This window comes from Hylobates moloch, unplaced genomic scaffold (genome assembly GCF_009828535.3).
Source record: "Hylobates moloch isolate HMO894 unplaced genomic scaffold, HMol_V3 SCAFFOLD_18, whole genome shotgun sequence".
In the NCBI taxonomy this organism is placed as follows: domain Eukaryota; kingdom Metazoa; phylum Chordata; class Mammalia; order Primates; family Hylobatidae; genus Hylobates; species Hylobates moloch.
Window position 1 is genome coordinate 1,084,507 of NW_026652293.1, and position 20,103 is coordinate 1,104,609.

At 50.0% G+C, this 20,103-nt stretch overlaps 1 protein-coding gene across 1 annotated transcript in view; it reads left to right on the forward strand.

Annotated features, from left to right (window-relative positions):
- Nucleotides 1–11,186: 11,186 nt before the first annotated feature.
- ACOT11 (acyl-CoA thioesterase 11) overlaps nt 11,187–20,103 on the forward strand; it is a 58,341-nt gene continuing 49,424 nt past the window's right edge. The window contains exon 1 of the mRNA XM_032137678.2: nt 11,187–11,302. Within this exon, the coding sequence (XP_031993569.1) occupies nt 11,270–11,302 (33 nt within the window). The 5' untranslated portion in view covers nt 11,187–11,269. The remainder of the gene's footprint in view (nt 11,303–20,103) is intronic.

Sequence of the window (20,103 nt, forward strand, 5' to 3'; positions counted from 1 at the left end):
GCTTTGCACTCAGATATAAATTATGTAAACAGAGTGCGGAGATTAACAGGGATTCATATAGGAAGAGTTCTAGAAGTTTTCATTGACAATGCAATGATCTTTTGTTGTTGTTTTTATTTTTTTATTGTTATTTTTATTTGAGACAGGGTCTTGTGCTGTCGCCTGGGCTGGAGTGCAGTGGCGTGATCTCAGTTCACTGCAAACTCTGCCTCCCAGGCTCAGGTGATTCTCTCATCTCAGCCTCCTGAGTAGCTGAGACCACAGGTGGGTGCCACCATGCCTGGCTAATTTTTGTATTTTTTGTAGAGATGGGATCTTACCATGTTGCCCAGGTTGGTCTTGAACCCCTGAGCTCAAGTGATCCACCTGCCGTGGCCTCCCAAAGTGCTGGGATTACAAGTGTGAGCTGCTGTGCCTGGCCTGTTGTTTTTAAAGATGACAAAAAATATAGTCTCAGGCTGTTTGAATATTATTACTAATTGAGTTTAAAATGGTGTTCTGACAATATTTATTTATTTATTTATTATTATTATTTTTTTTGAGATGGAGTTTCACTCTTGTTGCCCAGGCTGGAGTGCAACGGTGTGATCTCAGCTCATTGCAATCTCTACTTCCCAGGTTCAAGCAATTCTCCTGCCTCAGCCTCCCGAGGCTCCCTTTCTCTGAATTATTTTGTCTAGTTGAAAGATTTACTGGGTGCTATGCTCTTAACTGGACCTTTACTGTGAGACACTGTAATGCATTTAGAGGTTTTATTTCATTTTTTTGAGACAGGTATTGTTGCCCAGATCATGTTTCACTGTAGGCTCAAACTCCTAGGCTCAAGGGGTCCTCCCACCTCAGCCTCCTGAGTAGCTGGGACCACAGGTGTGCCACCATGCCTAGCTAATTTTTAAATTTTTTTGTAGAGATGGGGGTCTCACCACATTGCCCAGACTGGTCTTACACTCCTGGGCTTAAGTGATTCTCCCGCCGTGGCCTCCCAAAGTGCTGGGATTACAGGCTTGATCCAGTGTCTGGCCACACTTAGAGGTTTTAACAAGAGGGTGACGGCAATACTTCTGCTTCTGCCTATGCTTTTTCACTCAAAAATCTCTTCACTTTCATCGGCTATAGATTGAGATTGAGAAGTAATCCTGTAAATCCTGATGTCTGGATTCTTTCTGTTTCATTTCATTCTTGCTGGTAAACTGGCCAATTATTTTCTGAGGCTAATAATTTTTGGAGTACCTTGCCAAATATAGCCAACAGCAACCAACACACACTACTAATGTTCTGTTGCTAACCTCTTTTTTTTTTTTTTTTTAGATGGAGTCTCCCTCTGACATCCAGGCTGCAGTGCAGTGGCATAATCTCGGCTCACTGCAACCTCCGCCCTCTGGGCTCAAGCGATTCTCCCGTCTCAGCCCCCGAGTAGCTGGGACTATAGGCGTGCACCACCATCGCTTGGCTAATTTTCATATTTTTAGTAGAGACAGCGTTTCACCATGTTGCCCAGGCTGGTCTCGAACTCCTGACCTCAAACAATCCGCCTGCCTCGGCCTCCCGAAGTGTTGAGATTACAGGCGTGAGCCACCACGCCTGGCCATATTTCAGATTTGGTTACAGTGCCACTCCACTTCTGGTACCAATTTCCACTTCAGTTGGGAGAAGCTAGGTTATGAAGAGTTAACGAACACCCCCACAATCTCAATGCTTTACCACCAACGAAGGTGGTAATGAATGAGACCTAATGAATGAGAGTATTTGTGAACAGCACTGATGACCAGCATACGAGTAAGCTTAGACAGCAACCAGGCCAGATGGATTAGGAGAATGGAGGGGTCTGAGAAGATAAAAAGGGGATCCGTTAGACCATCTGACATGATAGAGCACAGAGAGGGGCAACTGTCCAGACCTAACGAATGAGAATAACTTAAGGAAAACAGTACAAGAGAAAAGAAAGTAGAAACTCTGGGAAAAACAAACTGTTCTATAAGAAAGGAAGGGAAATGATAGTACCTAATTTGTCTCTGAAATAAATTAGTTATTTATCAGCTATTCTCATAGCTGATAATAATGTAAATGCTGCCAGGTGCGGTGGCTCAGGCCTGTAATCCTAGCACTTTGGGAGGCTGAGGTGGGCTGATCACTTGAGGCCAGGAGTTCGAGACCAGCCCGGCCCACATGGTGAAACCCCGTCTCTACTAAAAATACAAAAATTAGCTGGACGTCGTGGCACACACTTGTAATCCCAGCTACTCGGGAGGCTGAGGTGGGAGAAGCACTTGAACCTGGGAGGCAGAGGTTGCGATGAGCCGAGATCATGCCACTGCACCCCAGCCTGGGCCACAAGAGTGAAACTCCATCTCAAAAAAAAAAAAAAAAAAAAAAAGTACATGTCTACACACAGATTTGAACACAAATGCTCATACCAGCTTTATTTGTATGATAGCTAGTAACTAGAAACAACCAAAAATCCATCATCAATAGGTGAATGGATAAGCCAATTCTGTTATATTCATAACATGGCATTCTGCTCAGCAATAATAAAAGAGAACAAATTATTGATATATGCAACAAAACATATGAATTGCAAAATAATTATGCTGAGTGAACAAAGGCAGACAAAAATAATACATACTGTATGATTCCATTTATACAGAATTTTAGAAAATGAAAACTAATCTAGGGACAGAAGGCAGATTATTATTTGCTTGGGGATGTGGGGAAGTGGGCAGTGTAGGGTCATGAGGAAACTTTGGGGGTGATGAATATGTTCATTGCCTTGACATGGTGATGAATGAGATGATGGAGATATATACATATATAATATATATATACACACACATACACACATATATATGTAATTTATATGCATATGTGTATATCATGTATGTATATCAAAACTCATCAAAGGGCACACTTTAAATATGTGCAGTTGTTTATTAACTATATCTCAATAAAGCTATTAAAAACAAAACAGGCCGGGAGTAGTGGCTCATGCCTGTAATCCCAGCACTTTGGGAGGCCGAGGTGGGTGGATCACGAGGGCAGGAGATCGAGACCATCCTGGCCATCATGGTGAAACCCTGTCTCTACCAAAAATACAAAAATTAGCCGGGCATGGTGGTGTGCACCTGTAGTCCCAGCTTCTCAGGAGGCTGAGGCAGGAGAATTGCTTGAACCTGGGAGGCGGAGGTTGCAGTGAGCTGAGATTGTGCCACTGCACTCCAGCCTGGGGACAGAGCGATACTATGTTTCAAAAAAGAAAAAAAAAAAAAAGGAAAGAGATTGGCTAAATAAATTAAAGTAGATCCACGTAAAAAACATGGAAAGTCACATGATGTTCAATCCCATAACCACACTTTAGAGGTGAAAAGAAGGATCACCCAGCCTGGACAGATGGGTAGATCCCACCTCTACCATTTAAAAAAAAAAAAAAGAAAATCATGAAAAGATAATTGTTTAATATTTGATAATTAAGAGAAAAAGCAGATTACAAAACAGTATATCCCATGTGGTTAATCTGAGTATTTTCAGGATTCACCACTTGATTAGAGTGGCCCATTAAAATTAAACCATGGTTTACGCAGACCAGATTCATCTTGCCAGTGTGGGAATTCCCCTTCTCAGCACAGTCCACCTGCCCCATATGTTTCTGGGTGTTCCCACATGTGCCTCACTTGCACTTGGAAAGTGATCTAAGACATCCTTTTGTAGCAGGACGAGCTGCAGACAAAACTCCTTAGACACTGGATTAAAGAAGGAAAAGGTTTTTATTCGGCCGGGAGCGTCGGCACTTTGCTGTTGCCGACACCTGGGGCCTCTGCTGAGCTGAGGCTCCAACACTGATGAGGAAGAGATGGCTGGAGTGGCCATCCAGGCCGCTGCCAAAGCCCCACGCACGGGGTGTTCATCATTCTGCCATGACATTGAACCCTTACCGTGCTCTGAGAGAATGGTGTAAGCAAGTGACAAAGGCAAGGCCCCCGTTTTTGTTACACCGAGAGGCCCTCCACAGGAGGGCTGCTTGGGCCCCAGGTGGCCAAGCTCAGCACAGCTGCTCTCTTTGTACATAAATTGCCCTTTTCTCCCCAGAGTTGTGGGGGCAGGTGAGTTCAGGTGCCAGCCTCTGTGGGTGCCTGGAATGCCTAGCCCCCTACGAATCCCTGGTTCTGGTATGTGGAATGCACTCTACCTGCCAAGTGCCTCCTCCTCCGGGGATTCACTTGCTTCTTAGAAGGGACCACCACTGTATTTTGTCAGGCCCCTTCTAAGTTTGCCAGCTGAGCCTAGATCCCAAACATGACACTGATGGATGTTTTTCTTTTTTTCTTTTTTTTGAGACAGTTTCGCTCTTGTCGCCCAGACTGGAGTGCAGTGGCGCAATCTCAGCTCACGGCAAGCTCCGCCTCCTGGGTTCAAGCAATTCTCCTGCCTCAGCCTCCCGAGTAGCTGGGATTACAAGCGCCCGTCACCACGCCTGGCTAATTTTTTGTATGTTTAGTAGAGATGGGGTTTCGCCATGTTGGCCAGGCTGGTCTCGAACTCCTGACCTCCGGTGATCCACCCGCCTAGGCCCCCCAAAGTGCTGGGATTACAGGCGTGAGCCACCACGCTCGGCCTGATGGACGTTTTTCTGAGCGACTCTTCTGAGCCTGTGATCACACATTGTAGATTTCATATCATCTCTTACATAACAATACATCGGGGTGGGGGCGTGGGCTGGGGTGGGGAGGGAGTGGTACCACCATCTCTTACCAACCACGTCTGCAGCTGCCAACTCTAGTCTAGCTTCTCTCTGGGTAAAGACATCTTGGGTGGTATGCATTTGCTTTGTGCTGTGCAAAACTATCCACTTTTTTTTTTTCTCTTTCTATAGATACCCATGAGGACAAGGACAGCGCATCCTGCTCAGAACCTCATCCCAGGACACAGTGCACGGTCTGGCACATAGTAGGTGCTCAGTCAAGGTGTGAACGAATAGCAGATATCCCTTTGGAAGGCTGAGTGGCCGGCTCCGCATCGCAGAAGGCGGCTCAGGGGCGCTCCGCCCGGACCTTGCCTGGTGCGGCCGCCCGCGTTTCCGCCTGTGCCCAGCGCCCGGGGATTGACGCCTTGCGGGCGGGGAGCCTGGCGCCGGCGGGGCCCGGGCCTGTGTGATGTGCAGACTGGGCAGCCCCGGGTGCCGCACCCGCGCCGGGGAGGGGCCGGGAGGGGCAGAGCCGTCCAGGAACTCTCCAGCGCCGCCGCCTCCGCGCCTGCCTTCAGCCTGCCCGCAGCTTCCCGCCTCCGGCTGGGCTCGGGGACCTCAGAGGCCCGTTTCTGAGCCCCTCCCCGCGGACTCGCTCCCCCCGACGCCCCCGGCGGGCTCCCCCGGCCTCGGCCCTGCACGCCGCCAGGGCGGAGCCTCCCATCCTCTGGGTAAGAGCCCCTTCCCCGCCCCGCGCGGGGGAAGGGCCCCGTTTCCTGGGCTCCTCCTCTGCTCCAGCGCGCTGCCTGGGGAGATCAGCCTGTACCCCGGCGCTGGCCTCCAGACAGCCAGGTGCTGCCTCGCACGGTCTTGCTTGCAGGCTGGGGCATGAAGCACCCTGGGATTTACGCTGGGATGGGTCTCTCACTAGGGTTGGGGCGCGCTGGGGTCACCCCGGGATGGGTCTCTCACTAGGGTTGGGGCGCGCTGGGGTCACCCGGCCCGGCGCGCTGCAGAGGCTGGCTCCGGAGAGGACCTGGGGGCGCAAGACTCAGAGGCCAGAGGGTGCAGCCACTGCTGACTCATTGGGGAGGGGGCGGCTGGGAGGAGCGCTAGGCCCTGTTGTGAGCAATTTGACAGCCAGGGCCAAATCTGGGTCCAGACGGCCAGCTGAGCCAGCGAGGGGATTCCAGTCCCCACAGGAGGAGGTGGCGAGAGAGGGCATATCTGAGGCCCCTAGGCAGGATGAGTTAGGGTTAGGGTCCCACAGCCTGCTCATCCATCCTGAATCTGGCCTCCGGGACTTGGCGTTCCCACCCTCCGTCCCCACCAGGCTGTGTCTTCTTTCCTCTGGACACTTCTTTCCCCCTACCCCGGTTTCTCACTGCTCTCCTTGCCCCAGCTTCTCCATAAAGAAATGTGGCTGTTAGGAGCGCCAGGCTTTGAAGCCAGGTCACCTCCACTTCCTCTAGTGCTGGTATCACTAACCCCTTCCTCCGTCCTTCCTTGCTTTATCCCCGTCCCCTGCATTTATCCCACAACTTCCTTTATTCTGTCATGCCATGCCTAAGGGGCCCCTAGGAGGGGCCAGGAGCAACTGGGGAGTTTTTAGTTTGGAGAACAGGAGGGAATGAGAATGTTCTTGCGTCCACTCATTTGAGCATGCATAAACACATGCGTTTACTTCCATTCACTCACTCATACATTCCTTCATTCTTTTGCAGTTAATTACTCATTCATTCATTTTCTGGACACTTACTGAGCATCTACTATGTTCAAGGCCCTGAGCGTTCAGGGGGAGGGGCCAGGATACTCTGATGGGTCAGTCCCATCCCTGATGCCAGCAAGTTCAAGGTCAAAAAGGGGGAATTAGCACAAATCAGTCCAATTTACAAGAAAATGCACCGAGAGAGGGCTGTGAAGTGTGTGTGTGTGTTGTGTGTGTGTGTGCACAGGCATTGGGGCACATAGGGGGAGAATGTAATTCCACTTAGGAGGGGCCAAGAAGGCTTCCTGGAGGCAGTGATATTTGAGCTGGCCTTGATGGCGGGCATGGTTTGGATGTAGACTTATTAAACGGGCATCAGCGTGGAGGGAACAGCAGAAACAAAGGACACACCAGGGGTGTGAGGGAGCAGTGAGCAGTTCTAATCATGGCATGAGAGGATCAGAAGAACGAAGTCTGGACAGGGAGGCCAGGGCTGAGTGGAGGACAGGAGAGAGGGGCAGCGTTGTTCTGAGCAGCCAAGACGCTTCTGGCTCTTGTGTGTGTGTGTGTGTGTGGCTGTAGGTTCTGGTAGAAGCTGTAGGAGTTCGGCTAGGACAGTATTGAAAGTGGAAGTTGGTGTAGATGGTGTCAGAGGTCCCTCCTCTCCAGAGAGTCCGTGGTCCTGTCTGGAAAAGGCCAAAGAGCCAGGAGAGGGAATTCTTGGGAGATTGGTTATTTTATTCAGTCATTCATTTCCTCTTTTGCCCTTAAACCCACTCATTCATTCATTCTTCACTTAGTCACTAAACCCTTCCTCTGGGCAAGCCTTGTGCTGGGGACTCAGATGACTCAGAAGAGGTCCCTGCTCATGTGAGCTCCCAGTCTGGTGGGAGAGACAGACCCGTGCCTGACAGCGACAACCCAGAATCACTGTGGAATATAAATGGAGATAATTTCATTGTGTTTTGTCACTGAGTGGGGAGGCAGAGTTGAGACATGAACCAGAAGAATTAATGCAGATGTTTGGCCTCCAGCCAGAAAGGCCTGATCCATGGGGCCAGGTGAAGAAGGTTGTAGTTTGGGAAAATGAGTGTTTGAAAGAGAAAATCCTCTGGGTTCACAGGTGTGAAGAGGCAGGCTTTCTCTAGATGCGAGACTCCCCAGAGGCCCACTCAGGGACTGGGCCTTTGGGCTGAGGGCACCACAGGCTCCCCTCACATTAGTGATGAACCTGAGGGATTTGGGAGCGCCTAGAGAATTTTCTGGCTGGCCAGCATAAGCTGTAAGCAGGTTGTAGAGGGTGGTGGTTAAATCTGTGGGCTTTGGACTTAGATCAGGGTTCAAATCCCGATGTTCCCTTCCCAGTGATGTGACTTTGGACAAATGACTTAATACTCTTTGCCTCCATTTTTTCCTCTGCAGGAAGAAAATAATCATAGTATCTTCCTTTTACGGTGAGGCCTAAAGGCAATAACGTACATGATGTGCTTGCACAGTGCTGGGCATTGAAAAGGGCTATAATTACAGGGTTATAATGACAGTGACTATGATGATGACAGTGACATACTGTCAAGTGCTGCCTTTAAAATCTCTGGGCCTCGACCGGGCACAGTGGCTCATGCCTGTAATCCCGGCACTTTGGGAGGCCAAGGTGGGCAAATCACTGAGGTCAGGAGTTTGAGACCAGCCTGGCCAACAGGGTAAAATCCCATCTCTGCTAAAAAATATTAAAAAACAGGGCTGGGCGCGGTGGCTCACGCCTGTAATCCCAGCACTTTGGGAGGCCGAGGTGGGCAGATCACGAGGTCAGGAGATCAAGACCATCCTGGCTAACACGGTGAAACCCTGTCTCTGCTAAAAATATAAAAATTAGCTGGGCGTGGTTGTGGGCGCCTGTGGTCCCAGCTACTCGGGAGGCTGAGGCAGGAGAATGGGAAATGGAGCTTTCAGTGAGCCGAAATTGCGCCACTGCACTCCAGCCCGGGCAACAGAGCAAGACTCTGTCTCCAAAAAAAAAAAAAAAAAAAAAAAAAAGATTAGCTGGGTGTGGTGGTGTGTGCCTGCAACCCCAGCTACTCAGGAGCCTGAGTCCGGAGGATTGCTTGAACCCAGGAGGTGGAGGTTGCAGTGAGCCGAAATTGCGCCACTGCACTCCAGCCTGGGTGACAGAGTGAGACTCTGTCAAAAAAAAAAAAAAAGAAAAAAAAATCTCTGGGCCTCATTGTCCCGGGGTGTAAAATGGGAGGACTGACCTAGCTCACCAGTTCTCCAAGCGCAGTCCCTGGACCATCGGTATCCTTTAGGGTCTTGTTAGAAACGCAAATTCTTGGGTGCTACTTCAGTTCTATGGAATCAAAAACTGTGGTGACAGGGCCCAGCAATCTGTATTTTGACAAGCCCTCCAGGTGATTCTGGTGCAGGCTGGAGTTTGAGAACCGCAGACCTGTTCTTGATCCACTGTTCTAGTCTGTTATCCAGCCGTGTGTGTTTCATGCCTCCTGCACATAGTGTCCAAGTCTGCAGGGTGGTGGGGAGGGGGCACAGAGATGGGTAAGATGTGGTCCAAGCCCTCGGGGGACTCGTGGGTGAGTTGGAAAGGGGAGACAGACACCCATGGGAACATTGACTGGAGTAACAGACTGCACAGAGCTGTTGTGGTGACACAGGAGTGAGCCCTGTAATAGACAGCGCAGAGAGGAGAGGGACCTTTGTGGGTTGGAGGGGGCCCTGTTGGAAGTTCTAGCTCTCTGCTGCTTGTTCCTAACACTAAGATTGATTCAGCCTTTCTGGAAGTCCTCTCATACGTCTAACTGAAGCCTCTCTCATTTCATGCCTTGCTGTGTGGGGGGTGGACAGGGCTCTGGACTTGAGGTCGGAGTGTGATTCTAGCCAACTTCCTCACTGTGTGTCTGTGGGAGGCTCACTTTCCTCTGGGCCTCAGTTTAGCCATCTGGAAGATGCGGGGCTGAGCCAAATCCAGTGAGTGTGGGACATTGCAGTCTTCTGGAGAGAGGGTAGGCTTGGGCGCCAGGAGCTCTCTGGGTTTTCATTCCTCCTTCTGCAGAGGGAGGATTCTGAAATTGCCCTGGCTGCCTGTCAAGTTATCTTGGGGACCCATAAGATGAGCTACCCCCTCTTTGGGCTGGCTTCCTTACCGTCCAGGGAAGTCTCATGACACCTGTCCTGTCCACCTCACGTGGCTTTCCTCATGTCAAGCGTGCTCATCATTCTGTCATTCTCACAGGCTCCTTGATGCCTAAACCCCAGTGCCTGGCATTCGAGCCCTCCATGACAGGTTCCCAGCTTTCCTGCAAGGCAGTGCTCCTCACAGCCTGTGACTGCCTCCTGTTCTGCGCCTGTCGGGTCTTCCACCAACCCCTTCTTCTCAGCCTATCCAAGCCCATTCAGTCTTCAGGCCAGCTCTAGCACTATCTCCTCCAGGAAGTCTCCAGGATTGCCCCAATCCTCAGGGCCATCCATGGGCCATCTTGCAGTCTTTAAGGTGTGACTTTAATTTCTCATTTGTAGACACAGAATGGCTGACCACTAACAAGCTGTTTGAGGGCAAGGCCTGAGCTCATGGGGATGGACATTATTAGAGTCCTTGACTTGTGGAGCAGGGAGGCCCAGAGAAAGGAGGGAACTTGCCCAGAGTCACATGGTGCATTAGTGAAAGAAGGAGAACCCAGGCCTCTTAGGCAAGACAGGCCCGGAAGATGCATGATTAGATCTGTGGTGAATGAGCGAGAGGCCCTGAGGATGGAAGGAAGGCTGTGGCCTCGGAATCCAGCTGGTCTGTCCCAGCTGGGCTGTGCTGTCACTGGCTGTGCCACCTGGGGCATGTCACGTACGCTTCCTAAGGAATCTTCCCAGTGGGGTTGGAGGAAGACCAGCCTGAGGCCTGTCACACGGCAGGTGCTTGGTTATTATGGGGTGCATGCTATTATTTTCCATCTGTTGTCCATCCCAGCTCCCATGCCTAAATCCTTTCCCTGCCCCCCCCACTTCCCTTAGCCACCAAGCACTCATTGTCCTGTCCTTAGTCCAACGTGTCAAGACCTCCTGATCAAGCCTGTGGGCAGAAGTCAGAGGGAGAAGGGGAAACCCTGGTGGTCTCTCAGTTGGTGGTGGCTAGAGAGAAACTGGAGTGGGTGCCCCAAGGGGCTGAAGCCTACGTGGCCATCGGGGTGGAATTTGGCAGGTGCCACTTTTAGAAAAGTCACACTGCCTATTTAAAGGAAGTGAGGGGTGTGTCCTGTCCCCAACCAGCAACTGCTGGATGCCTGCGGCCTGGAGCTGAGGAGCTGGCGGGCAGTGCTCCTGGGGTGAAGAATCCTAGCAGGCGGGTCTGATATCTCTCCGGGAGGTTGCTGGCAGCTCCTTGGCCTCCTGCCACTTTCCAGCCTGTCCCCTTGTGGATGGATGGAAACCTTATGGCTGTTTTGCCCATCTGCTGGCTGGGATCAGGGACCCGGACCCCCACCAGCCCCCTTCCCTGGGAGTGATCACAGAGCCAAGAGACACTGTTGGCAGGATGATGGGCTCTGGGACTGGGGGTGCCTGGAGTTTGGCTGGGGCTGGGTGCCCAGTGGGTGGGCACAGGCCCCTTGCCGTGGCTGTGGCCTAGCTGGCAGCCTCGTCCTTCCTCTCCGCTAGGCGAGCACTGGAGCTTTCTATGCAGGGCTCCTAGGAGAAGGGGGGTAGAGGGCAGTCTGAAGAGAGGCGGGACTCGGGGTGGTAACAGCTGGCTCTGGTGGGCGGGCGGGAGCTGGGGAGGAGGAGCAGGAGAGGCCCACAGGCTTCATTTGGAGTCCGGGCCTGGCTGTTGCTCAGGTGACCAGCTTGTGTCTCTGGGAGGGCGCTGCTTTCCCCGGCCACCGGGCACGATGATCCAGAATGTTGGAAACCACCTGCGACGGGTATGGAGGGTGGGCTGGGGCAGCGGGAGGGCTCTGGAGGCTGGGCACCCAGAAAGAGACTGACCTTTCCATTTAACTCATCTCCTCACGCTCTCCACGGGCCATTTTCTAGCTCTCTTTGGAAGGAGAAATCGCAGAGCCCCTGGGCTGGTTTATTATCAGCAGCAATCTCCAAACAAGCCCCAGGGGCTCTCAGATCCCCCATGGGCTGGCTGCGTTGAGTGGAATCACCTTCAGCAAGTGTTGGCCTCTGGAAATCTATTCGGTGGGTGTACGTTTCTCCCTGCAGAGCTCTGTGCATGTTTCTGGGGGACGTCTGAGCTCCATGGCCTTGCGGTGCTTCATGCTCAGAGCTCAGGACCCCAAAGCCACAGAGCTGATGGGAGTGACAGGGTGTGAGGTATGGGTGTAAGTGAATATGTGTGGTGGGGTGAGGCCGGCGTTCTCAGGGAGCAGAACCTCTTTGGGAGAGCAAGCACTGGATCACATGAGGGCTGCGGAAGCTGTCCTGCAAGGTGACCTTGAAGAGAACTTTTCCCTGCACTTTGGAGGTGAGATTAGGTGCTGAGGCACACGGCAGACCCAAGTGCCTAGCAGCGCCTGGCAGTGGATGGAGTGTATGGAGATGGGCTCAGGACAGACTGGCAGAGGTTGTAATGGGTGTAGTGTGGCTGACCTCTGAGGATATTTTCAGGAAAAGCCTTTATTAAAAGGGAGTGCAACAACTAAATGTCTTATCCATCCTCTCCCTCCATCTGCGCAGCCACTGCACAACTCAGCATCCTCACCGGGCCCTGTGCATCTTGTCTCCCCTGGCTCCCCTGTCCCATGTCAGCCCCTTTCAGTCTACTCTCCACACTGGAGGGATGCTTCTAAAAGGTAAATGTGCTGACTCCTCACCTGCTCAGGCAGCTACCCGAGGATGATTTTCACATCCCTTACTTGAGACAAAGGGATGTTGGCACTCTGGCCCCTGCCCACGCCTCCCTTTTTCTTCCACCGTCCCCACCCCTCTGCTGTCTCTGCCTCAGCCATAGCGAGCTGCCCTCCACGGCCTCGGCGTCCCACCTTTGTTCTCTCCTCCAGGCTGTTGTACTTGCTGTGTCTTCTGCCGGAGTTACCCCCAGCCTTCCTGCATCTCCCCAAAACTTGTCTCCCCGGCAAGTTCCTTCTGAGCCCTCAGATCTCAGCTCAGATCTCTGCTGCCTCCTCTGGAAGTCCTTCCCAGATTTCTCACGGCACCATGAGCCTCTGTGTTAGCCCCTTTTCACACTGGATTGTGTGCTAGACTGGCACATACATCCCTCCCACCAGCCAGGGAGCAACACGAGGCTGCTCTTGGTATACCCAGCACAGGGACGGGTGTGGCCAGAGGCCAGGGAATGCTTAATGAATGAATGGGGACAGGCAGCTTTTCAGCAGCGAGGGCAAGGGTGGGATCTGAGAAGCAGGGCGCTTGCTCTTGTCACCTGAGTGCAGGGCAGAGTGTCTCCTAGGTGGGAGGGGCTCCTCGTATCTTCTCTTGTGCCCTGTTGTATTTAACCCTTTATGACTTTTTCCTTCATCAGTAACTGGGGGCAAGGCGCCGGGGAAGAGGCATATCATTATCACCGTTTTACAGAGATAACAATAGTGACAAATCTTCACATAGCTCTTTGCATTTATGAACTCATTCAGTTCTCTGTGAGGTAGGTACAGTTATCATCCCCGTATCCCAGATAAGGAAACTCACAGAGGGTAAGTGACTTGCCCAAGATCACAATGGTAGGAAGTGGCAGAGCTGGGATTTGAACCCAGCAGTTTGGCCCCAGAGTCTGAGCTCTTAAGGAACCTGAGGCTCAGCCAGGTGAAGGCACAGATACGGGATTCCAACCCACACGTCCCGACTCTGAGCGCAGCTGGCATTCAGCTTCCTTGCACTACCTTTGTTGAGTCTGGGGGTGGAAGTTGGGGTCTTGACGACACAGGTGGCCTCCTGTCAGCTAAGAACACTCTGGCCTTGATTGCCACCTCTGCACCATTGTCTGGATGGCAGATCTCTTTGGATTTCTCTTGAATTCCCTTAGTTCCTCTGGAATATAAGAGGGTTTGGGAACATTTTCTGGCTGGTTCCAAAGCTATTTTTAATGAAAAGCAAACAAGCAAACAAATAAACCAACAATCCCTGGCCAGGCGTGGTGGCTTACACCTGTCATCCTAGCACTTTGGGAGGCTGAGGCAGGTGAATTGCTTGAGCTCAGGAGTTTGAGACCAGCCAGGCCAACACGGTGAAATCCCATCTCTACCAAAAATACAAAAAAAAAAAAAAAAAAAAAGCTGGGCATGGTGGCGTGCGCCTGCGGACCCAGCTACTCGGGAGGCTGAAGTGGGAGGATCACTTGAGCCCACCTGGGAGGCGGAGGCTGCAGTGAGCCAAGATCATGCTACTGTCCTCTAGCCTGAATGACAGGTGAGATCTTGTCTCAAAACAAAAACAAAAACAAACAAAAAACCCCACCAAGCTGGGTGTGGTGACCCACACCTGTAATCCCAGCACTTTGGGAGGCCAAGACGGGTGGATCACTTGAGGCTAGGAGTTCGAGACCAGCCTGGCCAACATGATGAAACCCCATCTCTACCAAAAATACAAAAATTAGCTGGGCATGGTGGCATGCTCCTATAGTCCCAGCTACTCGGGAGGCTGAGGCAGGAGAATCGCTTGAACCCAGGAGGCCGAGGTTGCAGTGAGCTGAGATCACACCACTGCACTCCAGCCTGGGAGACAGAGTGGTCTCAAAAACAACAACAACAACAACAACAACAACAACAAACCAGCAACAACAACAACAAACTCACCAAATCGTCTTTAATAGGGACTAAACTGGGAACAGAAGAGGGGGTCTCGGATAATCCACAAGCCCCACTTTGCATGGTCGGGGGCCATTTTCAGTGTCCTGTGGCACTGTAGACAAGAGTCAGCATTGGAGTTCGAGGGCTCTGGCTCCTACTCGCCCCTGGGTACCCAGCAAGTGAGTGGGCGACCGAATGAAGTGGTCAGCCTGCTGCCACGCTCGGGGCTGGGAGAACTGCTGGGTGCCAGCGTGCTGGTGCCGGAAAGGTCTCCCTGTCCCGCTTCAATCCTTGCCTCTCTCTGTGGAGAGCTCTTCCTTCCCTTTCCAAGATGTCAGTCTACACTGGGCACTGAGTCTCACATTTCTGGGCTAGCAGGGACCCACTGGTGCCCTCGTAGGAGGTGGGCAAGGGTCCTGGGAAGTCTGAGAACCTCTGCCCAGCCTCAGGTCTAGCCTGGCCCAGGTCAGCTCTCAGTGGGGCTCAGAAGCTTTTTTTACTCCAGAAATGGTGATGGGGCTGGTTGTTTTTGTTTTGGTTTGTTTTTGTTTTTGTTTCTGTTTTGAGATGGAGTCTCACTCTGTCACCCAGGCTGGAGTGCGGTGGTGTAATCTTGGCTCACTGCAGCCTCTGCCTCCTGGATTCAAGGGATTCTCCTGCCTCAGCCTCCGGAGTAGCTGGGATTACAGGTGCCCACCACCATGCCCGGCTGATTTTTGTATTAGCCTCCAACCACACAATGCAATCCTACTGCTTTACCTTGAACCTGAGGACAGCTAGAGGGCTCCCCACAACCTCCTCAGCTTCATAAGGGGTCTAACCCAGAGTGTGGGGAGGTTCAGGGCACAACAATTGGATGTTCACCCCACGGTTCACGGTGTGACCTTTGGCCAGGGGTTCCTCTCTCTAGGCCTTAGGGTGCTGGGTGATCCCTGAGGTCCCCACCAGCCTGGACATCCGGGGGCTCTGAATGTTTGTGAAGGGTTTGTCTGCTACCGTGAGGTTGATCCTGACAGTGAGAGGCAGGGTCCCATCTCTCTCGAGGACCCTACTCTGTGTTGGAGGTGGGGAGACCTTAGACATAAAATGATAGGCCTATCATATACGAGGAGTCCCAAAACTGCTGAATGAATGAGTGACCACATGTGCTCAGAAGCGGGCTGAGGTGGTCCCAGAAGGCTTCCTGGAGGAAGAAGTGAGACTTGAACATGTAGCATCAGCCTGTTCAGGAGCCATATGTGAACCCCCAGGCTCAGCCATGGGCAGACACTCTTAGTGTTTTTTTTTGTTTGTTTGTTTTTGAGGCAGAGTCTCACTCTGTCGCCCAGGCTGGAGTGCTGGAGTACAGTGGTGCCATCTCAGCTAACTGCAACCTCCACCTCCCTGGTCCAAGCGATTCTTGTTTCTCGGCCTCCTGAGTAGCTGGGACTACAGGTGCGTGCCATCGGCTAATTTTTTCTATCTTTAGTAGAGACGGGGTTTCACCATGTTGGCCAGGCTGGTCTTGAACTCCTGACCTCAGGTGATCCGCCCGCCTTGGCCTCCCAAAGTGCTGGGATTACAGGCATGAGCCACCACACCCGGCCCACTCTTAGTGTTTTCGTTGTTGTTGTTTGTTTTTGTTTTTGTTTTTGAGACGGAGTTTCCCTCTTGTTGCCCAGGCTGGAGTTGCAATCTTGGGTCACTGCAACCTCTGTCTCCCAGGTTCAAGTGATTCTCCTGCCTCAGCCTCTCAAGTAGCTGGGATTACAGGCATGTGCCACCACGCCCGGCTAATTTTGCATTTTTAGTAGAGATGGGGTTTCTCCATGTTGGTCAGGCTGGTCTCAAACTCCCGACCTCAGGTGATCCACCCGCCTCGGCCTCCCAAAGTGCTGGGATTACAGGCGTGAGCCACCATGCCCTGCCAGTGTTCTTAGTTTATTTGGAGGACTCTTTTATTGCTCTCCAAAATTTTATTTTAATATGCATAGCATAAGGGAATGATTACCTCATTAAAAAAAATTTTTTTAATGGGCCAGGCATGGTGGCTCATGCCTATAATCCCAACACTTTGGGAGGCCGAAGTGGGTGGATTACTTGAGGTCAGGAGTACTTGAGGAGCCTGACCAACATGGAGAAACTCTGTCTCTATTAAAAATACAAAAATAAGCTGGATGTGCTCAGGTGAACCTGGGAGGTGGAGGTTGCAGTGAGCCGAGATTACGCCACTGCACTGCAGCCTGGGTGACAGAACAAGCCTCTATCTCAAAAAAACATTTTTAAAAGAATAAATGGACAGATAACATTCTATGTTTTTATCACGCACAAATGACGTTTTGAGGTATGTATACATTGTGTTATGATTGAATCTAATTTACAGATACATTACCTCATGTAATTTTCATTTTTTTGGTGATGGTGCAGAACATCTACTCTGCATTTTCCAAGAATACGATATGTTGTCATTAACTGTATCACCTTAGTGTATAATAGATCTCTTGAAATTTATTCCTCCTAAGAGTAATTATGCATCCTCTGACCAAGATCTCTCCATCCTCCCAACAACCCCTGCCTCTGATAAGTAGCATTATACTCTATTTCCATGAAATCAACTTTTTAAGATTCACATCTGAGTGAGGTCATGTGGTATTTGTCCTTCTGTGCCTGGCCCTTATTTCACTTAATATAACATACTCTGGGGGAGGTGGCTCGTGCCCATAATCCCAGTACTTCGGGAGGCTGAGATGGGTGGATCACTTGAGCTCAGGACTTCGAGGCCAGCCTGGGCAACATGGCAAAACCCGATCTCTACAGAAACCACAAAAATTGCCAGGTGTGGTGGCATGCGCCTCTAGTCCCAGCTAGTTGGGAGGCTGAGTTGGGAGGATGGCTTGAGCCTGGGAGGTGGAGGTTGCTGTGAGCTGAAGTTATTGCATTTCAGCCTAGGCAATGGAGCCAGACCCTGTCACACACAAAAACAAAAACAAAACAAAACAAAAGAAAACAAAACAAAAAAACTCCACCATAACATACTCCAGGTTCATCCATGTAGTTGCAAATGGCAGGATTTTATTTTATTTTTGTGGCTGAATAGTATTCCATAGTGTGTGTGTGTGTGTGTGTGTGTGTGTGTTTGTGTATATATATATATTTTTTTGAGATGGAGTCCTGCTCTGTCACCCAGGCTGGAATACAGTGGTGCAGTTATGGCTCACTGCAGCCTTGAGCTCCTGGGCTCAAGCAAGCCTCCTGCCTCAGCCACCTGAGTAGCTGGGAATTAGAGGTATGCACCACTGTGCCCAGCTAATTTTTTTTTTTTTTTAAGTTTTTGTAGAGATGGGTTCCCTCTATATTGACCAGGCTGGTCTTGAACTCCTGGCCTCAAACTGTCCTCTCCCCTTGGCTTCCCAAAGTGTTGAGATTGCAGGTTTGAGCCACCACACTCAGCTTTATACCACATTTAAAAAATCCATTCATACATTGGTGGACACTTAGTTGGTTCCATATCTTGGCTATTGTGAAGAGTGCTGCAATAAACATGGGAGTGCAGGTATCTCTTCAATATACTGATTTCATTTCCTTTGGCTATATACCCAGTAGTGGGACTGCTGGATCATATGGCAATTCTATTTTTAATTTTTTGAGGAACCTCCACACTGTTTTCTGTAATGGCTGTACCAATTTACATTCCCATGAACAGTGTCAGAAGGTTGCCTTTTCCCCAAGTCCTTGCCAACACATATTGTCTTCCGGTTTTGTTTGTTTGTTTTGAGACGGAGTCTCGCTCTGTCGCCCAGGCTGGAGTGTAGTGGCATGATCTTGGCTCACTGCAACCTCCGCCTCCCGGGTTCAAGTGATTCTCCTGCCTCAGCCTCCCAAATAGCTGGGATTACAGATATTGCAACACCACGCCTGGCTAATTTTTTGTATTTTCAGCAAAGACAGGGTTTCACCATGTTGGTCAGGCTGGTCTCGAACTCCTGACCTTGTGATCTGCCTGCCTTGGCCTCCCAAAGTGCTGGGATTACAGGCGTGAGCCACCACGCCCGACTCTGGTTTTTTGATAGTAGCCATTCTGACAGGTGTGAGATGCTATTTCATTGTGGTTTTGATTTGCGTTTTCATGATAATTAGTGATGTTGAGCATTTTTTTCATATACCTGGTGGACATTTGTATAGCTTCCTTTGAGAAATGCCTATTCAGGTCTTTTGCCCATTTTAATTTTTTTTTTGCTTTTGAGTTGTTTTACTTCTTTGTATATTTTGGGTGTTAACCCCTTGTCAGACGTATAGTTTGTAAATATTTTCTCCCATTCTGTAGGTTGTCTCTTAACTCTGTTGATTGGTTCCTTTGCTGTGCAGAAGTGTTTTAGTATAAAGAAATCACATCTATTTTTGCTTTTGTTTCCTGTGCTTTTGAGACCCTATCCAAAAAATTCTTACCTAGCACAACGTCATGAAGTGTTTCCCTTATGTTTTCTTCTAGTAATTTCGTAGTTTGGGGGTCGTACATTTAAGTGTTTAATTCATTTTTATTTTTTATTTTTTTTTTGAGATAGAGTCTCACTCTGTCGCCCAGGTTGGAGTGCAGTGGTGTGATCTTGGCTCACTGCAACCTCCTCCTCCCAGGTTCAAGTGATTCTCCTGCTGCCTCAGCCTCCCAAGTAGCTGGGATGACAGATACATGCCACCACGCCTAGCTAACTTTTGTATTTTTAGTTGAGATGAGATTTCACCAAGTTGGCCAGCCTAGTCTCGAACTCCTGACCTCAGGTGATCCACCTTCCTCAGCCTCCCAAAGTGCTGAGATTACAGGTGTGAGCCACTGCACCTGGCCTGAGTTGATTTTTTTATACAGTGAGAGATAAGGGATTGATTTCATTTTTCTACATGTGGGTATCCAGTTTTCCCAACATCAATTATGGAATAGACTGTTCCTTCTCCAATGTGTGTTCTGGCACCTTTGTTGAAAATCAGTTGGCTGTAAATGTGTGGATTTATTTTAGAGCTCTCTATTCTGTTCCACTGGTCTATATGTCTGTCTGTTTTTATACCAGTACCATACTGTTTTGAATAATGTAGCTTTGTAGTATATTTTGAAATCAGGTAGTATAGTATGATGCCTTTGGCTCTGCTCTTTTTGCTCAAGATTGCTTTGGCTATTTGGGGTCTTTTATGGTTCCATATGAATTTTAGGCTTGTTTTTTCTGTTTCTGTGAAGAATGTCATTGGCACTTTGATAGGGATTGCATTGAATCTGTAGATCGCTTTGAGTAGTATGGACATTGTAACATTAATTCTTCTGATCCATGAACATGGGATCTTTTCATTTATATCTTCTTCAGTTTCTTTCATTAACATTTTATAGTTTTCATTGTAGAGCTTTTCTTTTTTTTGAGACAGAGTCTTGCTGTGTCGCCTAGGCTGGAGTGCAGTGGCATGATCTTGGCTCACTGCAACCTCTGCCTCCTGGGTTCAAGTGATTCTCCTCCCTCAGCCCCCTGAGTAGCTGGGATTACAGGTGTGTGCCACCATGCCTGGCTAATTTTTGTATTTTTAGTAGAGACAGGGTTTCACCATGTTGGCAAGGCTGGTCTCGAACTCCTGACCTTAGGTGATCCACCCACCTTGGCCTTCCAAAGTGCTGGGATTACAGACGTGAGCCATCACATCTGGTCTTCACTGTAGAGATCTTTCATCTCCTTTATTTATTTTTTAAGAGACAGTGTTTCCCTCTGTTGCCCAGGTTGGAGTGCAGTGGTCTGATCATAGCTCACTGCAACTGTGAATTCCTGGGCTCAAATGATACTCCTGCCTCAGCCTCCCAAGTAGCTGAGACTACAGGCATGTGCCACCACACCTGGCTGATTTTTTATTTAAAAAAATTTAAAAAAATTTTTATACTTAGGCCAGGCATGGTGGCTCATGCTTGTAATCCCAGCACTTTGGGAGGCTGAGGTGGGCAGATCACAAGGTCAGGAGTTCGAGAC